This window comes from Rhipicephalus sanguineus, chromosome 9, assembly GCF_013339695.2.
Source record: "Rhipicephalus sanguineus isolate Rsan-2018 chromosome 9, BIME_Rsan_1.4, whole genome shotgun sequence".
Classification (NCBI taxonomy): domain Eukaryota; kingdom Metazoa; phylum Arthropoda; class Arachnida; order Ixodida; family Ixodidae; genus Rhipicephalus; species Rhipicephalus sanguineus.
The window spans coordinates 19,781,127-19,796,530 of NC_051184.2; the positions used below are offsets into that span (position 1 = coordinate 19,781,127).

General features: G+C 44.9%; 1 protein-coding gene across 5 annotated transcripts in view; it reads left to right on the forward strand.

Annotated features, from left to right (window-relative positions):
- LOC119404699 (microtubule-associated serine/threonine-protein kinase 3) overlaps positions 1-15,404 on the forward strand; it is a 307,846-nt gene that overhangs the window by 244,756 nt on the left and 47,686 nt on the right. For all 5 annotated transcript variants that reach the window (XM_037671339.2, XM_037671340.2, XM_037671342.2 and 2 more), the window contains one exon: positions 8,186-8,214. In XM_037671339.2, coding sequence (XP_037527267.1) covers positions 8,186-8,214 — 29 coding nt within the window. The remainder of the gene's footprint in view (positions 1-8,185; positions 8,215-15,404) is intronic.

Below are 15,404 nucleotides of genomic sequence, written 5' to 3' on the forward strand. Positions count from 1 at the left end.
AGCTGCCTTTTAACATCTGTTCATTGACCTTTCGCTTCTCTCGTGCATGAGGATTACAAAAGCTGTGAGTTGTCTATTGCTGTTATCCCTGCCTCTTTGTTTTCTGCTGTTGCTTACCATCAACACTACATTCCAATTACAACTAGCGGAGGGGCCGCATACCACTGGACTGTCACAGTTTTTCTACGAGACTGGTATCAACACAGCGGCCATTGTTTTCGGTCACCGCGTTGCATAGTTTCTGGCACCCAGGCCATTTAGGAAGTGGGGAGTGACGACCCCTGCGGCATGGCCACTTGGGACTTCACTGAGCCGCAGCTGTACGTCCTGATACTGTACAATTGTTTTATTTCGGACCAGAGCTGCTGCTTTGACAGCTCCGTAAATGCCCGGCGCTAACCCCCGCCTATTGTCAGTGAAGCCACAAGCCTGCTGCAGTGAGATTTCGTGATAGGCACATGGCAGAATGCACGTTGTCAGGCATTTTGTTTTGGCTTATCACTCGCAACAGCCCTGCTGTGATGGGTTCATTGATAAACTTCAAGTTTCGCATGATCAGGTAGAACGCTTTGATGTGTTGCGGCGCTTCTAATTTTCTAGCGGTAACTTAAGCTAGCTAGTTGGTTGCACGTAACGTAAGAATTGACGCTGCCATGTCTGTGTGGAACACCTACGGCACTGGTGTCATTCCAAGCATTTCCTCACCGTCTTTGTGCAGAAACACTTTTGTAATTTTCTCCTTCGAGGATTGCTTAGTATTGTGAAGGAAATAAGGACATGGCATTGCGTCGCTTAGCAGGAGACTGTGGGTTGGATTCCCTTCCTTGGTGACTACGTTTCGATGACTGCGAAATACAAAAACACAGCGTACTTATTGTGACGTGGTTTATTGACGCGTCTGCAGGGAATGTCAACAGGCGTATAGAGTAGGGCGTCGGAGAGCGGTGGGCGTCAAGCAGCCAATATCCGGGCAAGCGTGAGCTGGAGTCCCCTGCTACTCTTGACACTGTGGCTTGCTTGCTTGCTAGCTTGCTCGTATGTTTCGTCGTCGTCCTCTCTTCACTACATTATATCCAGGAGCACATTAAGGAACCCCAGGTGGTCAGAGTTTATGTGGAGTCTCCCACCACGGCATGTGTCATATTCATATCGTGGTTTCTGCACATAAAATGCTGGAATTTAAATTCTTTTCTAACACCTACGGTGTCAGGCACGGTGTTGGAAATTTGCTGTATTGACACATGAAGCACTCGTAGATTTATTGCTCATGCGAACTAGCACGATGACCTTTACTGAAGACGTTTGTGTCACACAACAGTATCTTTATTTGTTCATGATCGTTTCACGCTTCAAGCACCTAAATGGCATTTAATTACACGTGAAATGAAGGCACTCATCTCACATTCATTAACTCTAGTTTGTAGCAGCCTCTCTACATTCCAGTTGTCGTTTTCCAGCTCTTTTCAGAGTGTTTTACACGCACTTCTCATCATGATTTTTTAAGCAAGGACATTGGGAAAGATGGTTTAGGAGATGCAGTTCATCTATTGAGTGGCTGTTAAGAATTTCAGAGGGATTCAAAGCAAGAAAAGAACATAAAATCAGCTCGCATCGCACTTTGAAGTGTGGCAACCATTGTGATCAGGACGGTGTGTTGTTCTGCTGTTGCTACTCTTTGGTTTGTTCATGTGGGCACATGCACATATGTTATGAACTCGGGCCGTGAACTCTCATTGTCAGACCTGTTTGGCTAGCATCCTGCTGGCTTTTGCGAGCTCGTTAAACGAGGCGATGCTTCTGTTTTGAAATACCTTGGCTCTCTGCGCTATCTATGTCACAACTGTCGGAGCCAAGAGGCGCGCTGACTTTTCAATAATGAGAAGCAATAACTCAACATTCCAATTGATAAAGGTCGACGTATGCGTGACAACAGCCTCTTGTGACGCTGCAAGTGCTCGCAGATCTCCGTGAACATAAGTTATGACAAGATGTGATTGATGACGTCATTGGTGGCGTGCCCATAGGTTATGCCAAGATTGTGTGATCGAAGACGTTGTTGGAAAGCCATATGATATTGCACGGACGCATTACTTCGTAATTTACCGGGCTGAGAGTGCTTCTGTGACATGAAAAGGTCATGCCGGATGTAATTTTCCTCGTTAACGGTGCTTTCATGCGGAATTGGAAAATGCACGTACCACAGTTTGTGTTTAAGCAGCACAGCTTAAAATTTTTTCAGGTTTGTAATGAACTTTAAAGAATGGGCTCTGCTCTTGGGGGAATGCTCTAAATGCATACCCCACCTTGTGAAGCACACACTGTTAGAGACATTGTCAAAGCGACATTAAATCTTTATTACTGGTGAACATTTCTTCATAAAAGTAGCCCCCCCGCCCACTGGAATAAGATGCCGTCTATGTCCCTTTATTTCTTCTTATTTTTATTTCATTTATTATTGTTTCTGAGTATGGTGGGTGAGGGTCTAGACGTCATGTGACACGGCTTTTCCTTGTCTCGAGTGGAACGTCCCCACAGGTTCTATCCACACATCCATTCCTCACAATGTGTCAGCGTGTACCTCAGGCCAGGCCACCTGTGTAACGTTGCGTGAACAAACGAGACATCTGAGGACGATGGTTGCGTCACACTCACCATTGAGAGCTGCCTTTTTATCAAGCTACTGTGCGGGCCACTGCGTTCGCGTTTGTGTGGTTGTGTCATGACTTGGGGCCCGTGGGTGGCTGTTTACGCTGTTGCAGCTGAGCGTGCGCAAGGAAGCGCTTACATTCGCTTTCTGAGCATGTGATAGCATGAATGGTTCGTCAACTACTCTAACACGAACTGCGTCTCACCGGCACCAAGTCTGGAGGCCTGTAATGGAAGCTTCACCCATCCTGTTGGTATTACAGTCAAATCTTTCTGCGTACCGATTCGTACAGCATTGTGCAGTGTATCTTTGCTAGTGTTCTACGGTGGGTTTTAGCTCAGGCTGATCTTGAAGGCATTAATATTACTAGGTGTATGTATATATAAACACGACTCCAGCAAAGTTAAAGAGAGCTAGCTGGCAAATGCTTCTGCGGAGGGCATGCTGGAGGCAGGGAAATGTCGCAGCACCCATGTGCCTTGCATTATTGACCAGTAGAGCTTACTTATAAGTGTATGTAGAAGCATACCTTATCTGTCTAGTGGGAGCATTTCGCTTGAAGGAAAGGTTTCCAGTGTAGTGCAGCAGGAAATGAGGACACGAGAAACGACAAACAGACACAAGTGCAAAAGATAACGCAAGTGTTATCTTTCAACATTGAAATTTTATTTCAGGGATCGGTCATACATACACACATGCAAAACCATGTGACTGCGATATCAGGGGACTTTTACGTTTTGCAACAGGAAAGCAAGCATGCAACTAACACGGCGTCGTGGTCAAAATAATACGACGTGCTCAGCTTTTGACTTTCAATTCATCGATTGTTCCTGCTTAATCTTTTTTGTAACTCAAAGCCATATTGCCAGTGCAAGATCAAACCAGTTACAAGGTGAAGACAGGTACACCTCAAGTGCTTGATTACAGCTGACATTGACTTGTCTCTGGACTGATGCCGTGCTGCAACCATATCAAACAAACCATTTAATGTGTGCATGGGTGACTCACGATGTTGAGTTAAGATAGTTCATTTATTTCCTGAATAGGAGAGATTCTCATCTACCCGAAAACGACAGAGCTACAGTGTGGTCTCGCTTTGGTTTTCTACAGGATATAAGCAATCAGTGTGTTTTCTTTGTTCTACAAGAAAGTTGGGCTGGTAGCATGCTTCAAATCACTAGCTAGCAGCTATCAAGTCGGTGAGCACTAAATTGTCATGTCTGTGCGGTGTAATTTTGGCAGGAAATTGCTAATGCAGGCATTGGTAAAGTAGGGGTTGCGACAATAGCCTTGCTCGGGTATCACAAGATCGAAATGTGGCACTACTTTATGCATGTCTTTACCATGATGGTTTAGACTAGTGTAGTCATCATGGACGGTGCATTTGTCCACACTTCATTCTTATCAACTTAACCACCTCAACAGCGGTTTGTAACAGTACTTGATTGCATTGTAATGACAATTTCCATTGAGCCACCCTGTTCTATGGTGGCTAAATTCTTGGAGAAAAATAGCTGCTTCTAAGACTAACATACCATTGGTTCAATAGTATTGCTGTCCAAACATGATCTATGCTTTGTGACACTGATAGCTTAACCATAATTTTGTATATGCTGAAATGTGGGGCTTGAGTCGAATTAGCTGTTAAACGAATACACGGCTTCCCCGAATAAATGTACTGGGACATCCTTGCAACCCATTGATAATAAATTCTGGGATTCTACATGCTGTTTTAACTTAAAAGATACAATAAATTATACTGGGATGAGTGTTTACAATGAAAGCTTGCCAGAGTAACAGGAAATTGCACGTTCCACCCACTATTCCTTTTCATTTCAATTCCCATCTTTTTTCCTCTAAATTGAAATAAAAAGAGCATCTACTAAAAGCTGTTAAGCTACTATATTGCTTGAAGGGGGCTATGCCTTAAAATTTAGCAGGAGTCTGAGCATAGAAATCTGTGGTAATTATTTTAGCCACGCTGGGGGGGTATTTTAATGAACTTTTTTATGGTACAAAGAACAAAGCACTTGATCATATGAAAGTTATTTCAGATGGAGTTTTCGAAACATGAACTGCTGTCAGCTGAAGCTATTTTGTAACAACTCATTGACATGAATAGTTCTAGCGGTTTCAGTCAAGTGGTACATTATTGCATACATGTGCCCCATTATCACTTCATGATACAAGTTTACTATGGCTCCCTTACATTTCCTGCTAGGTTGCACGTCAGCTACATAAGTTATGCTGTTCGCTCATTCCTTCTGCTTCAGCAAGGTTGTGCATTAGGTCCCGACTCTTGCATAGTACCAATAGTGTAGTGTAATGCAGCCTAGCTGTAATGCACATGCAATCTTAAGATATGTGGTACCAAAAAGAACTGGTGAGCTGCTTCCTGTGTCATGGGTACGAAGCCTGGTTTGTGTCGGCCGCAAATGTCGAATGGAAAATGTCGAGTGTCCGCTTCCACTTTCCGTTCAGAATTCTTCCCCAGTCCGGGCAGAGATTCCCGGGATTCTTGAAACTCTCCTTGCGTGACACTGACACGAAGGAATCCTTGAATCCTGGCGTAACACACAGGAAACAAACAAAGGAAGGGAAGATAGTTTATTCCTGCTGTCGAAGCTTCCTTTCTAGCGGAGGAGGAATATGAAGGAAGGCTGAAGAGTTTCGGCTTCCTCAAGTTTGTTTTTGTTTGCCATTCTGGCTTTGTTATTGTTCCTACTTCTTCATCCCTCAACTTCTTTTGTTTAAGCTGGGCTTAGGCTGGGCTTGGCCTTCGAGGGTTACTTTGTTTTTGTGAACCTTCCAGAGTCTTAATCTGCTTGCTGCCTCTCATTGCCTGACCCTTGGTCCAGCCCATCCATCAAGCAAATGCGGCGGGGGGGGGGGGACAGCCTTTGCCCCTCTCGTTGCTGGCGTGGTCCTTTTGTGTGGATGACTGATAGCTTAGAGGGATTGTGCACGGAGGGATGGAAAAACAAACCTCTCTGCGACCGAGGGCAACCTGCCAGGAACAGTTCTTGAAGCGTTTGCCAGGGGCCTCTTTTAAAGTGTTCCGGAAGATTCGCTCCCTGTCTGATGGCCTGCCACTCACCTTGCTAGCACACATGTGCTCACCACACGTAAATACTAACTGCATGTCTCTAACCGCAACCACTAGACTAACTGCAAGACTCTGTGATACATGCATTGAAAAAAAAAAAAAGACATTCATGAGTTTTACGTGCTACAACACCATTAGGAGGCAAGCCATAGTGGGGTGCAGTAGTGCGCCTAACTGGGCTGGTTGGTACATGATGAAGACGGGAACAAACAGCGCTGGACACGGGATGGTGAAAGAACAGCAGACAACAGGAATACCCCATAGGGGGGCATTTCTCTTGATTCTGGTTTGGCGGGAATTGGAATGGGAAGAAAGATAAATGGGAGGTTTGGAGGTCGTGGTTGAAGTGGGGAAACACACAGGTGTACTGGTGTAGTGTCCGTTAGCTAGGTGACATGGATCATGTGGATCAAGGGTCATTGGGTGAGATACTCGCTTGAAGACCTGTACAACTTGTCTGCATGTAATCTATTGCAATATATTCTTATGAATGAAACGTATACTGAAACTAACAGTAGGCCCTGCATATTCTATGCACAACACGGATGTACGTGACAGCCGATGTTTAGGCAACGGTAAGGGCAAGCACGCAATGTGACCACGACAAGTGTTGCTGCAGCTGAATGTGGCACCTGTTCCAGTACTCCCCAGCAAAAGATGACTTCCGCATACAAGTGTCGACAGTTATGGTCTATATACTATTTTTATGGACGGGTGCAGCCACTTTGGGCTGTTAACATTGTTGTTTTGTACGCTTTGTATTTGTAGCAACTGAATTAATATTACTGAAGTAGACTCGTGCATGAGAATGGTCGTATAGATGCATTCAGCATTTCATGACCTCGTAAATTTGATGTCATAATGCATATAACTAATAAATCATTCATACAAAAGCCAAAGATAGTGGCGCCCACAAGTTAAAAATAACATCAATGCACTTTCTACGAAACATACACTGTTTATGATTATAATCTCCTTTCAAGTGTGCTGAACTTCTTGAAGTCATTCTTTGTTTGCTGCGGTACCTTGACTGGCACATGATTTGAATTTACGCATTAGTAGGCATATGCTTCATCAAGTTGTGAGCAATGCATTATTACATTACCATTACTTCATGTGCATTCTTATGGACTATTCCTCAAGTACTTTTGCACGTAAGGAGCTTGCGAAACAAGTAGTAGTGAATTACTAGGCTGCCCTTGAGGAGGATTATGGATTACTGCGTTCCTGACAAGTAGTACTCGTTAACCTTGACTCAACACCATTCATAATAGTAACAAATGACTTCCTTGAAGGAAGTCATACTTTGCGTCTTGTCAGTTCACACATGTAATTCCCAATTAGCTTAGCCTTGCTATACATACAGTAATTGTAGGACGATCACAATATGCCTTTATGAATTGCATAGGTACAGAGATCTGTGATGGGCATGAAGCACTTTCTCTGCACCTCATTGCACTCATATTTTTGGTTTCTAGTTTGCTACAATCCATCAGTTTGGTAATCAGTACTGTTATTTGCTGATCAATACTGTTTCTGTATTGACATCTGCATAGTAGTGTATTGTTAATCTGCGAGGTTGTACGTGTGCAAACTTGTTTATGTTGCGTAGGCAGCTGCAAGAAATTGTGCTGCCGTACCAACAATATATTTCCGACACAGGAAGTTTAGTGCTTAGTTCAGCAGAATTGGTAACACAGAGTGTGGCCTTTTGAGGTTTTTGCCATCTCGCATTGCATCAGAAAGGTGTTGCAGGCTTCCTCGAATGCAAAATGATTTAAACTTGGTTTTCATGTGAAAGCAGTGGTCTGAACCGTTAAGGATACCCTTTTGGAGGTGCGTTATTTGCGTCGGCCATTTGCTAACGAAAGCAACTGATTGTCAGCCCGTTTCTCCTCTGAGCTGAGTTCACTGACCTGCGGTGCATAGGGATACATTGTTTGCACCCGTTCTTCAAAACCGATACCCCTTGTTGCAAACCCAGGGAAAACAACCTGTAGCTTTCTTCTCTCTCTTTATTTTGTTGCCATTGTTTCTTTGGTACCACACGTTTCCGTTCCGTATTTCTTTATCTGCTTCATTGTTTGCCTTCGTGAATGAGTGAGTCATCTTTCACGCCCACTCAGATGCAGTAACGGCTTGTGCGTTTACCTTGTTTATCAGTTAGCAAAATTGCTATCTCTTCTCTTTCAATGCTTTACTCTGAACTTATCGTTGGGCAACCCAATCATCTGTTGTAGACGCAAGGGGGTGGTGTGGTCGGGTGTCGCGACCCCTAGATAACGAGAGTTCAAGGGGGTGGTGGCGGGGGCTTCGTCACCTGACTGATATGACTCTTTCCGACAGCCCAAGCAGTCTGTCAAGTGTCTGCGCGTGCATGTGAAAGAGCATCCTTATCTCACCCTCCATCTTTCTTTTTTGTCTATTTGCAGAAGGAGCTCAATGTCTCCAGACGAGGAAGGTGAGTGATCGGCAGCGCCGCACTGTTTTATCTCTTCACATTTCTTTTCATTTTTTCGGGGCCTTTCCACGAGAATTGGCAGCGCTCTTTCTTCTGCGCGGAGAGGGCTGCCCACGTGCAGTGGTGCGTGTCTTCTTACCGGCTCGCAGGCCCCTTTGCGAGCCAGCCCGTCTGGCTGTGCAGGCAAAGTGGGCCGCCTTGATAAGGGTTGTCAACGCGGTGCTGCCGCTGTTTCCGTTAAGAAAGTCGACGAGTTGCGGGCATCACTAAATTGCACTGCGCTTATATGAGCGGTATTTCTAATGGCCCGTTTTTTGTTTTCTTTTTTCCCTGCAAATCAGCACTTCGCGCAATACAGCTGCCCCATAAAAGCTGCTCTACATGGAGGAGGTGTCTCCCGGTCATTGACACGTCACGCGCGGTGCCATAAAAACTGTGCTCGTTACAAGGGGCTCTATAACAATTGTGCATACATGGAGTTGATTGTGGGACCATTGACACGGTGTAGTCGTGAGCCCGTAAAGGCCGTGCATGCCGCTAGGCGTCTCTGCTGTCAAGGAAAAGCTGGAATCGTCTGGTGGCCTTGAAGAAGCTGATGGATTTCAATCCCACTCGCTCTCAGTGAGATGGAAGTGAGCTCAAACATATAATGTGCAGCAAGCAGGATGGGATGCAGGAAACAGAAAGAGTGCCACCTTTAAACTGCGGGCATTGGAATGGTTTTTCTTTTTGGTAGATTTGAAAGCATCGAGCGGTGGTTTGTTAGGTTTGAAACCATAATAAGGTCACTGGGGGAGGGAAAGGAGATTGAAGACTGAAAGTTAATGAAGGAATAAATAATTATTAACAATGCATATGTTCTAACCACACTGCAAGCATCCAACTCCTCAAAGTCATTCGTTTTCAGCTTGTTGAAATTACTTCAAAGAATTGACTGGTGTCAGTAATTTTGGCTTTATATGAACCAGCGGTTTGTCTTTTTGAGAAGTGACATATGCAATGAAGCCAGGAAAATCGTACGTCAAGCTGGTAAATACTATTTAGTTGAAATGTGGAAATGATAAGGAAATAGAAAGTGAAAGTGGATGAAAAGACAATTCATTGCCAATCTGAGACTTCTTTTCGACCGCAGGCGTTAACGTAGTATATGACGTTTCAAGCAGGAATTTGGCCAGTGAACCCTCGCACGCTACGTCACGGCATAGATGTTGCCTGTGTCGAAGGCCAGAAAAAAGTAAAAATGAAAGACAAGTTTCAAGAACGAGGCAGGTTTCAAAGTGTTTCTCTGGGAGGCCGCACGTGGTCACCTCACGTTTCTTTTTCTTGTAAACCTCGCAACAGCACGTCTCGCCTCAGTGCATGGCTCCCCTCTTGCACCCTGGGAGTGGCTTGTTTTTTCTGGCACACCGAAGGGACTGGGTCACACAGTTTGTTTTTTTTTGCGTGTGTGGGCCTGCTCTCTTAAAGCGTCCCACTTTCGCGTCATGTTTCTTGCCAAGGTTAACTTTGACACTGTGGACCTCTTCAACTCGTATCAGATAAAGAGGGGGATACATGTGCCTGGCTTGTAGTTATGATGCATACTAAGTTCCTATACATGGATTACTAGAGTTCACTCCAAAAGCTAAAGAAAGTACTTTTGGAAGTTTACTGAATACGGTACTATGAGAGGTTGGCCTGCATACCCAGTTACCTTGCATTGTGGTTCAAGTGAACGCTTATTGGCAATGTCGAAGATATGGTGTGTTGACCGGCGATGGTTGGAGTATCAGTACATTTTTTTTGCCTTTCATTTGGATAACTCATTCCTCAAAATTCATTTTGTCACTTCACTATTATCGCTTCATCACTGCTCAAGTTCATTTTGGTAACTGGGACACATAGTCTAAAAGGATTTGTTACTAAGTTAATGGATTAATTTTTGGTTGAAGTCTAACATCATTGCAGTATGCAAGAAGTGCCTGCCTTTTCGCTTAATTCACTTGATGTCATACACTTGCAATGTCTAGCACAATAGGTCATTAATAAGCCTGTTACCATTGTGTTTATTGGTTAAAAAAACGACAACTTTCACAAATACGTAGCCGCGAAAATTTTTCCCAAATGCGGCCCTTCCTCGTTTCGCTCTTTCCTTCGCTACGCTACGTTCGTTGGCTTGTCTCTCCTCCTAGCCGAGTGTTCCTCCTTGCAAAGTGAGGAGGAACACTCACTCTACTGGTGACGTCACAAGCAACATTGATACCGAAGGGCCCGTAGAGGAGCACAAGATTGTTTTTGTTATTCCATGGCGCGCGTACGCTGCGTAGTGCTGCTGTACTTGGCACTGTTGATCGTGACGGCAGCCTGAGCTCGGTGCGTGCGTTTACTTGAAATGTTTAAAAAATATTGGAGGTGGTTTAGGGGCCCTTTAAAACTTGCTTGCAGTAAGTTGTGAAAGCATTCGTTGAATTCTAACCTAACATTTTCAGATTGTCACTTGTTTATTGTAAATGAAGGTCCAAGGCTTCTAAACGCTACGAGAGTTAGACATATTTAATTCTAATGGTTGTTTCTATGAACCAGTTTATGACTTCTGCGTGGATGAGCTCAGTAGATTGTGACATTAATATACGCAAGCTGGCGCTGTTCCAGCCATTGCCACAGCTGCCACATACAGGTGTGGCAAATGGAAACAAGCACAACATACTTTTTTTTTCAAGCAGCATCATCCTACTGAGTTGTGTATGTGTTGCCAGCAAATTTTAAACCTCGACAACAGCGCAAAATACAAGGACCATGGAAAACGACAAAGTGCTCCCTTCCAAGTGCCATTTATTGCAGAAAAGCTTCAGATTCGTCACTAAAAACAAAATACAATAAATAAACACAGATATGAAAGCCTACATCAGCTGTCTTCAAGTATGCACACAGAACAAATATTGGAATTTCATTTTTTTTGACAGGGCAATAGTCCGTGTTTCACGTCGAGATTCAACACGTAGCACCAACTCGCCCAAAGAATTACCGTCCGAAGCTGGAAGTGTTGCTCTGTGTCATGACGTTTCAGTAATGCCAATGAAACGCCAAGTCCAATAATTTGAGAGTATCTTCAGTATCAAAATCAAAATCTTTTATAAAGTGTCACCCGAGCTTCATTTTTGGCGGGTGTCGTTTCTTTGTGTGCAAGAAACGTCTTGCGGATTTTCTACAACTTCAGGAATGCGTCAGTGCACCACACGAGACAGCTTCAAGGCCCAGTGTTTCGACTACCAACCAAAGTGCATTGGTAGGCTAGTTAGTTGACAATCATAATAAATAGCGTGTATGTGTCCGTGTTCAGTCGTGCTGTTCAAATTTATTATCGACTACAAACCGATGCCTTGCATCGAAGCCACGCGCTGTGCCTCACTTGACAGCTAGCTGTGACACTCGCAAACTGAAGGCAGTACCGCAACGAGGTCGGTAGGCCGTTCTCTCACCCAAAATACAGAGCACGCAATGGAGAAGGGACGTCTTTCCCCGGTTGCTTTTTAAGGAGCCACCACGCTGACCCAGCTGCCAAATGTGGAGTGGACAAGAGCCACTGTGTGTTCCATGAGGGTGGGCTCCTGCAGAGAGTGAGGGGAGAGAGTAAGAGAGGTCGGAGAGTTAGAAAACGGGGGGGGGGGGGGGGGGGAGAGTGGCTAAATTTAGCGACGTCCTCGAGGGCTGCAGCAGCGCCATTTGTGCACACCTCTGCGCACCTGACTCACGGGCCAGAAGCGGCTGTCTAAGCTGTCCATGTGCTGCGTCTTTTCTTTCTCTTAAAAGGATGCTAAAGGAAAAACGCTAAACTAGACTGGACTGGTTATGCACTCTCTGAAAACTCGATCCCCTCACACGAAGTCCTCGAAAGGGGTCTGTGCGCTGTGTTTATGGTTCAAGGTTGTCACGAGTGTGGATAGGACAGGGCATGGTGCGTGTTCCTGCCATCTTTTTTTCCTGTTAAAGGGAGTGAAGTAATAAATTAGTTTAGACTTGAAGGTGGCCTGTTCTTTCACTCACCCCTCACCCTAGCAACGCTACAGCATGCTTCTTATGAATTGGAGAAAAATTCCGAACCCCCAAAACCACTCTGAGACCCTTAAAGGTATTTGTTCAAACAAATACCTTTTGTTAAACTGGAGGTAACAAAACCTCCAGTTTTTCCAGTTTTATTAAGTGTGTTGTGATGAGTCGGTTATTAGGAGAAAAAAAAAACAAGTGTTCAAGTTTTTCATTTTCATGATGCCCCAGCACACCTATGTCAGTGTGGTGTCGCAGGTTTTAATCTTTCTTTTTCATTTGGGCTGTTGAGTAAAATTTGCCTAAAGCTCAGTCTTTACAGCTTCTGCAGTGGTGTGATCCACCTTTATCGATAAGGCAGCGTCGATGTGATAGCCGAGTGATTTAAACTCCGAGAGTTATCGACAAGACATTAACTGGGCTTTCGCAAGCGCCATCCAAATCTGTGACGTTATGACAAGCTGTATTGCAAACATCTTTTTGCACATGGCATTGTTTTTGTTAACCCTGAACTGTTGTCCGGCACCAGTTCACTTCGAAGCTTTTGAAATAACTCGCACACATTGCACATAATCAGTCCAGCAGAATCTTAGCACGGTCTCTCATGAGAGGCTACTGCCGAGCCAGTTTCACTCAGTATTTCAAGTGTCTCCAGGTCCTTGCATTCAAGGACATCGGTGAGGCAGTAATGCTGTGTGTAAACTAGCATGACCACAATCTTTTAAACTCTAATGCCTTTATGATACAACTTTTAGGCTCAGAGCACAGTCGTTGTCATATTCCTAATATACATTTAACGCACTTACGCAGTGAGAACTACTTTAGGCTCCTTTGCACTCATTCTGTGGCTATATGTGGTGATTCATTTCTCACCGGTGATTTACTGACACATATTGGCATTGCACACTTTGGCCAGATTTTAAACCTGGTGCCTCAAAACACTCGTCACAGCAGATCATCACCAACTAGCCCCCTGTGAAGAAAGTTTCGCTGTCAACCATTCTTGATTTTTCCTTCATTAGCTTAGTTTGTTTGCCATTTTCGAATATCTTCACATACAGAAGCACGCTGCTAAACTCCGCAGCAAGGTCATGAAAGCAGGCATTGCGAAACTCTCTCGAGGCTAAGGACGAGACTGTTGAATGGGGAGTGATGAGCTTCATAGCTCCAAATTGGGAAACCAGAGCAGGCAACGGGGCGCTGCTCCTGGTTTCCGAAACGAGAGCTCGTGCACTCGTGAAGCCTGCGTGTGTGTGTGTGATACTGCCCAGCTGTGTACGCACATCCACCCACCTGGATCTTCCTTTTTTTTTCTTTCTGTTTCGTTTTGCTTTCCCAGAAGAGTAATGTTCAGCAGCTGGCACTCCCCACAGTCCTTGAAACTGCAGTTATTGCTTTTATTTCAATCCATGAAACGGCAAAAGTTCTGGCGTTCAGTGTGCTGATGCCTAGATTTTATTGTCATATACGAGGGCGGTCCGATAAGTACTTAGCCTCATTGCGTGAGCGCGACGCTATCACATGAGACATATACTGACGTTGAGTACGCTCTCTTAGAGGGACACATGCAAAGGTCCAGACGAATCGGGCTCGGGGTTTTGTTTTGACCGCTTGAAGAAGCAGGTGATATTCGTGTGTCCGTTGAAAATGGAAAAAGAGCAATATCGGTCGGTGATTCCATTCTTGTTTTTCGAAGGGAAATCGAGCAGCGAAATCAAAGAGCGACTGGATGCCGTCTATGGTGAGTCTTCTCCTTCGATGGCAATCGTCAAAAATTCGTTCAAAGAGTTTAAACGTAGTCGCACGTCGGTTTTTGATGAGCCTCGCCCAGAGGCCCCGCAAACAGCTACCACGGCCGATAACGTGGCAAAGATCCATGACCTTGTATTGGCAGACCGCTGACTGAAGGTGCGCGAGATAGCCGAGACAGTAGGCATCTCCAAAGACCACGTGGGTCATATCCTGCATGAAATTTTGGGCATGAGAAAGCTGTCGGCGCGATGGGTGCCGCGTTTGCTCACTCCGGACAACAAGCGCGTCCGTGAGACCACTTCAGAGCAGTGTTTGAAGCTGTTTAAGCGTAATCCGAAGGAGTCCTTGCGTCGTTTTGTGACCGCCGACGAAAAATGGATCCCCTTGTACACACCAGAGACCAAGGAACAGTCGAAACAGTGGACTGCACCCGGAGAACCTGCTCCGGAGAAAGCGAAGGCTGTCGCATCGGCCGGAAAGGTGATGGCCACCATTTTCTGGGATTCTCGAGGTGTGATCTTCGTCGACTACCTTGAGAAGGGCAAAACGGTGAGAGGACCCTACTACGCCAAATTACTGGGCCGATTCGACGACGAATTGCGAAAAAACGGCCACATTTGGTGAAGAAAAAGGTGCTCTTCCACCATGACAACGCGCCAGCTCACACCTGCGCCGTCGCCATGGCCAAGTTGGTCGAACTGGGCTACGAAGTGGTGCCCAATCCAGCGTATTCTCCAGATTTGGCCCCGAGTGATTTCTTCTTGTTTCCCAACTTGAAAAAGTCACTCGCCGGACCCAAATTTGAGTCTAATGAAGAAGTTATTGCTGCCACAGAAGCCTACTTTGCAGCTCAGGAGAAAACGTATTTTTCTGACGGCATCAAGAAGTTGGAGGATAACTGGGTCAAGTGTATAGAGTTGAAAGAGGACTATGTTGAGAAATAAATTGACACCATTCCAAAATTATTGTTTTTCTTTTGAAGGCTAAGTACTTATCGGACCGCCCTCGTATATATAATTGCTAGTAATGGAATTTGCTGAAGATTGGTCTTGAAAAGCTAAACTGCATAGCCGTAGGCAACAGTTATACCGCGTTAGGTTTGCTTGTATAATATAACGCGGTATAACTGTTGCCTACGGCTATGCAGTTTAGCTTTTCAAGACCAATCTTCAACAAATTTCATTACTAGCAATTTCTTTTTCCTCCTCTGTTAGCTTTAATTTCCCAGTTCATGATGTTAATTCAAAAGATAGAACCAGAACACGGAAAGAGAGGCAGATAGCTTAACCAGATTGCCAACCGGTCACAATGGCTTATTAGCTCCAGCGTTGGGCTCCTTAGCATGAGGGTGCTGGTCCAATTCCCAGCTGCATTTAAACAGCGGCGAAATGCGAAAGCTCACGTGTGCTTGGATA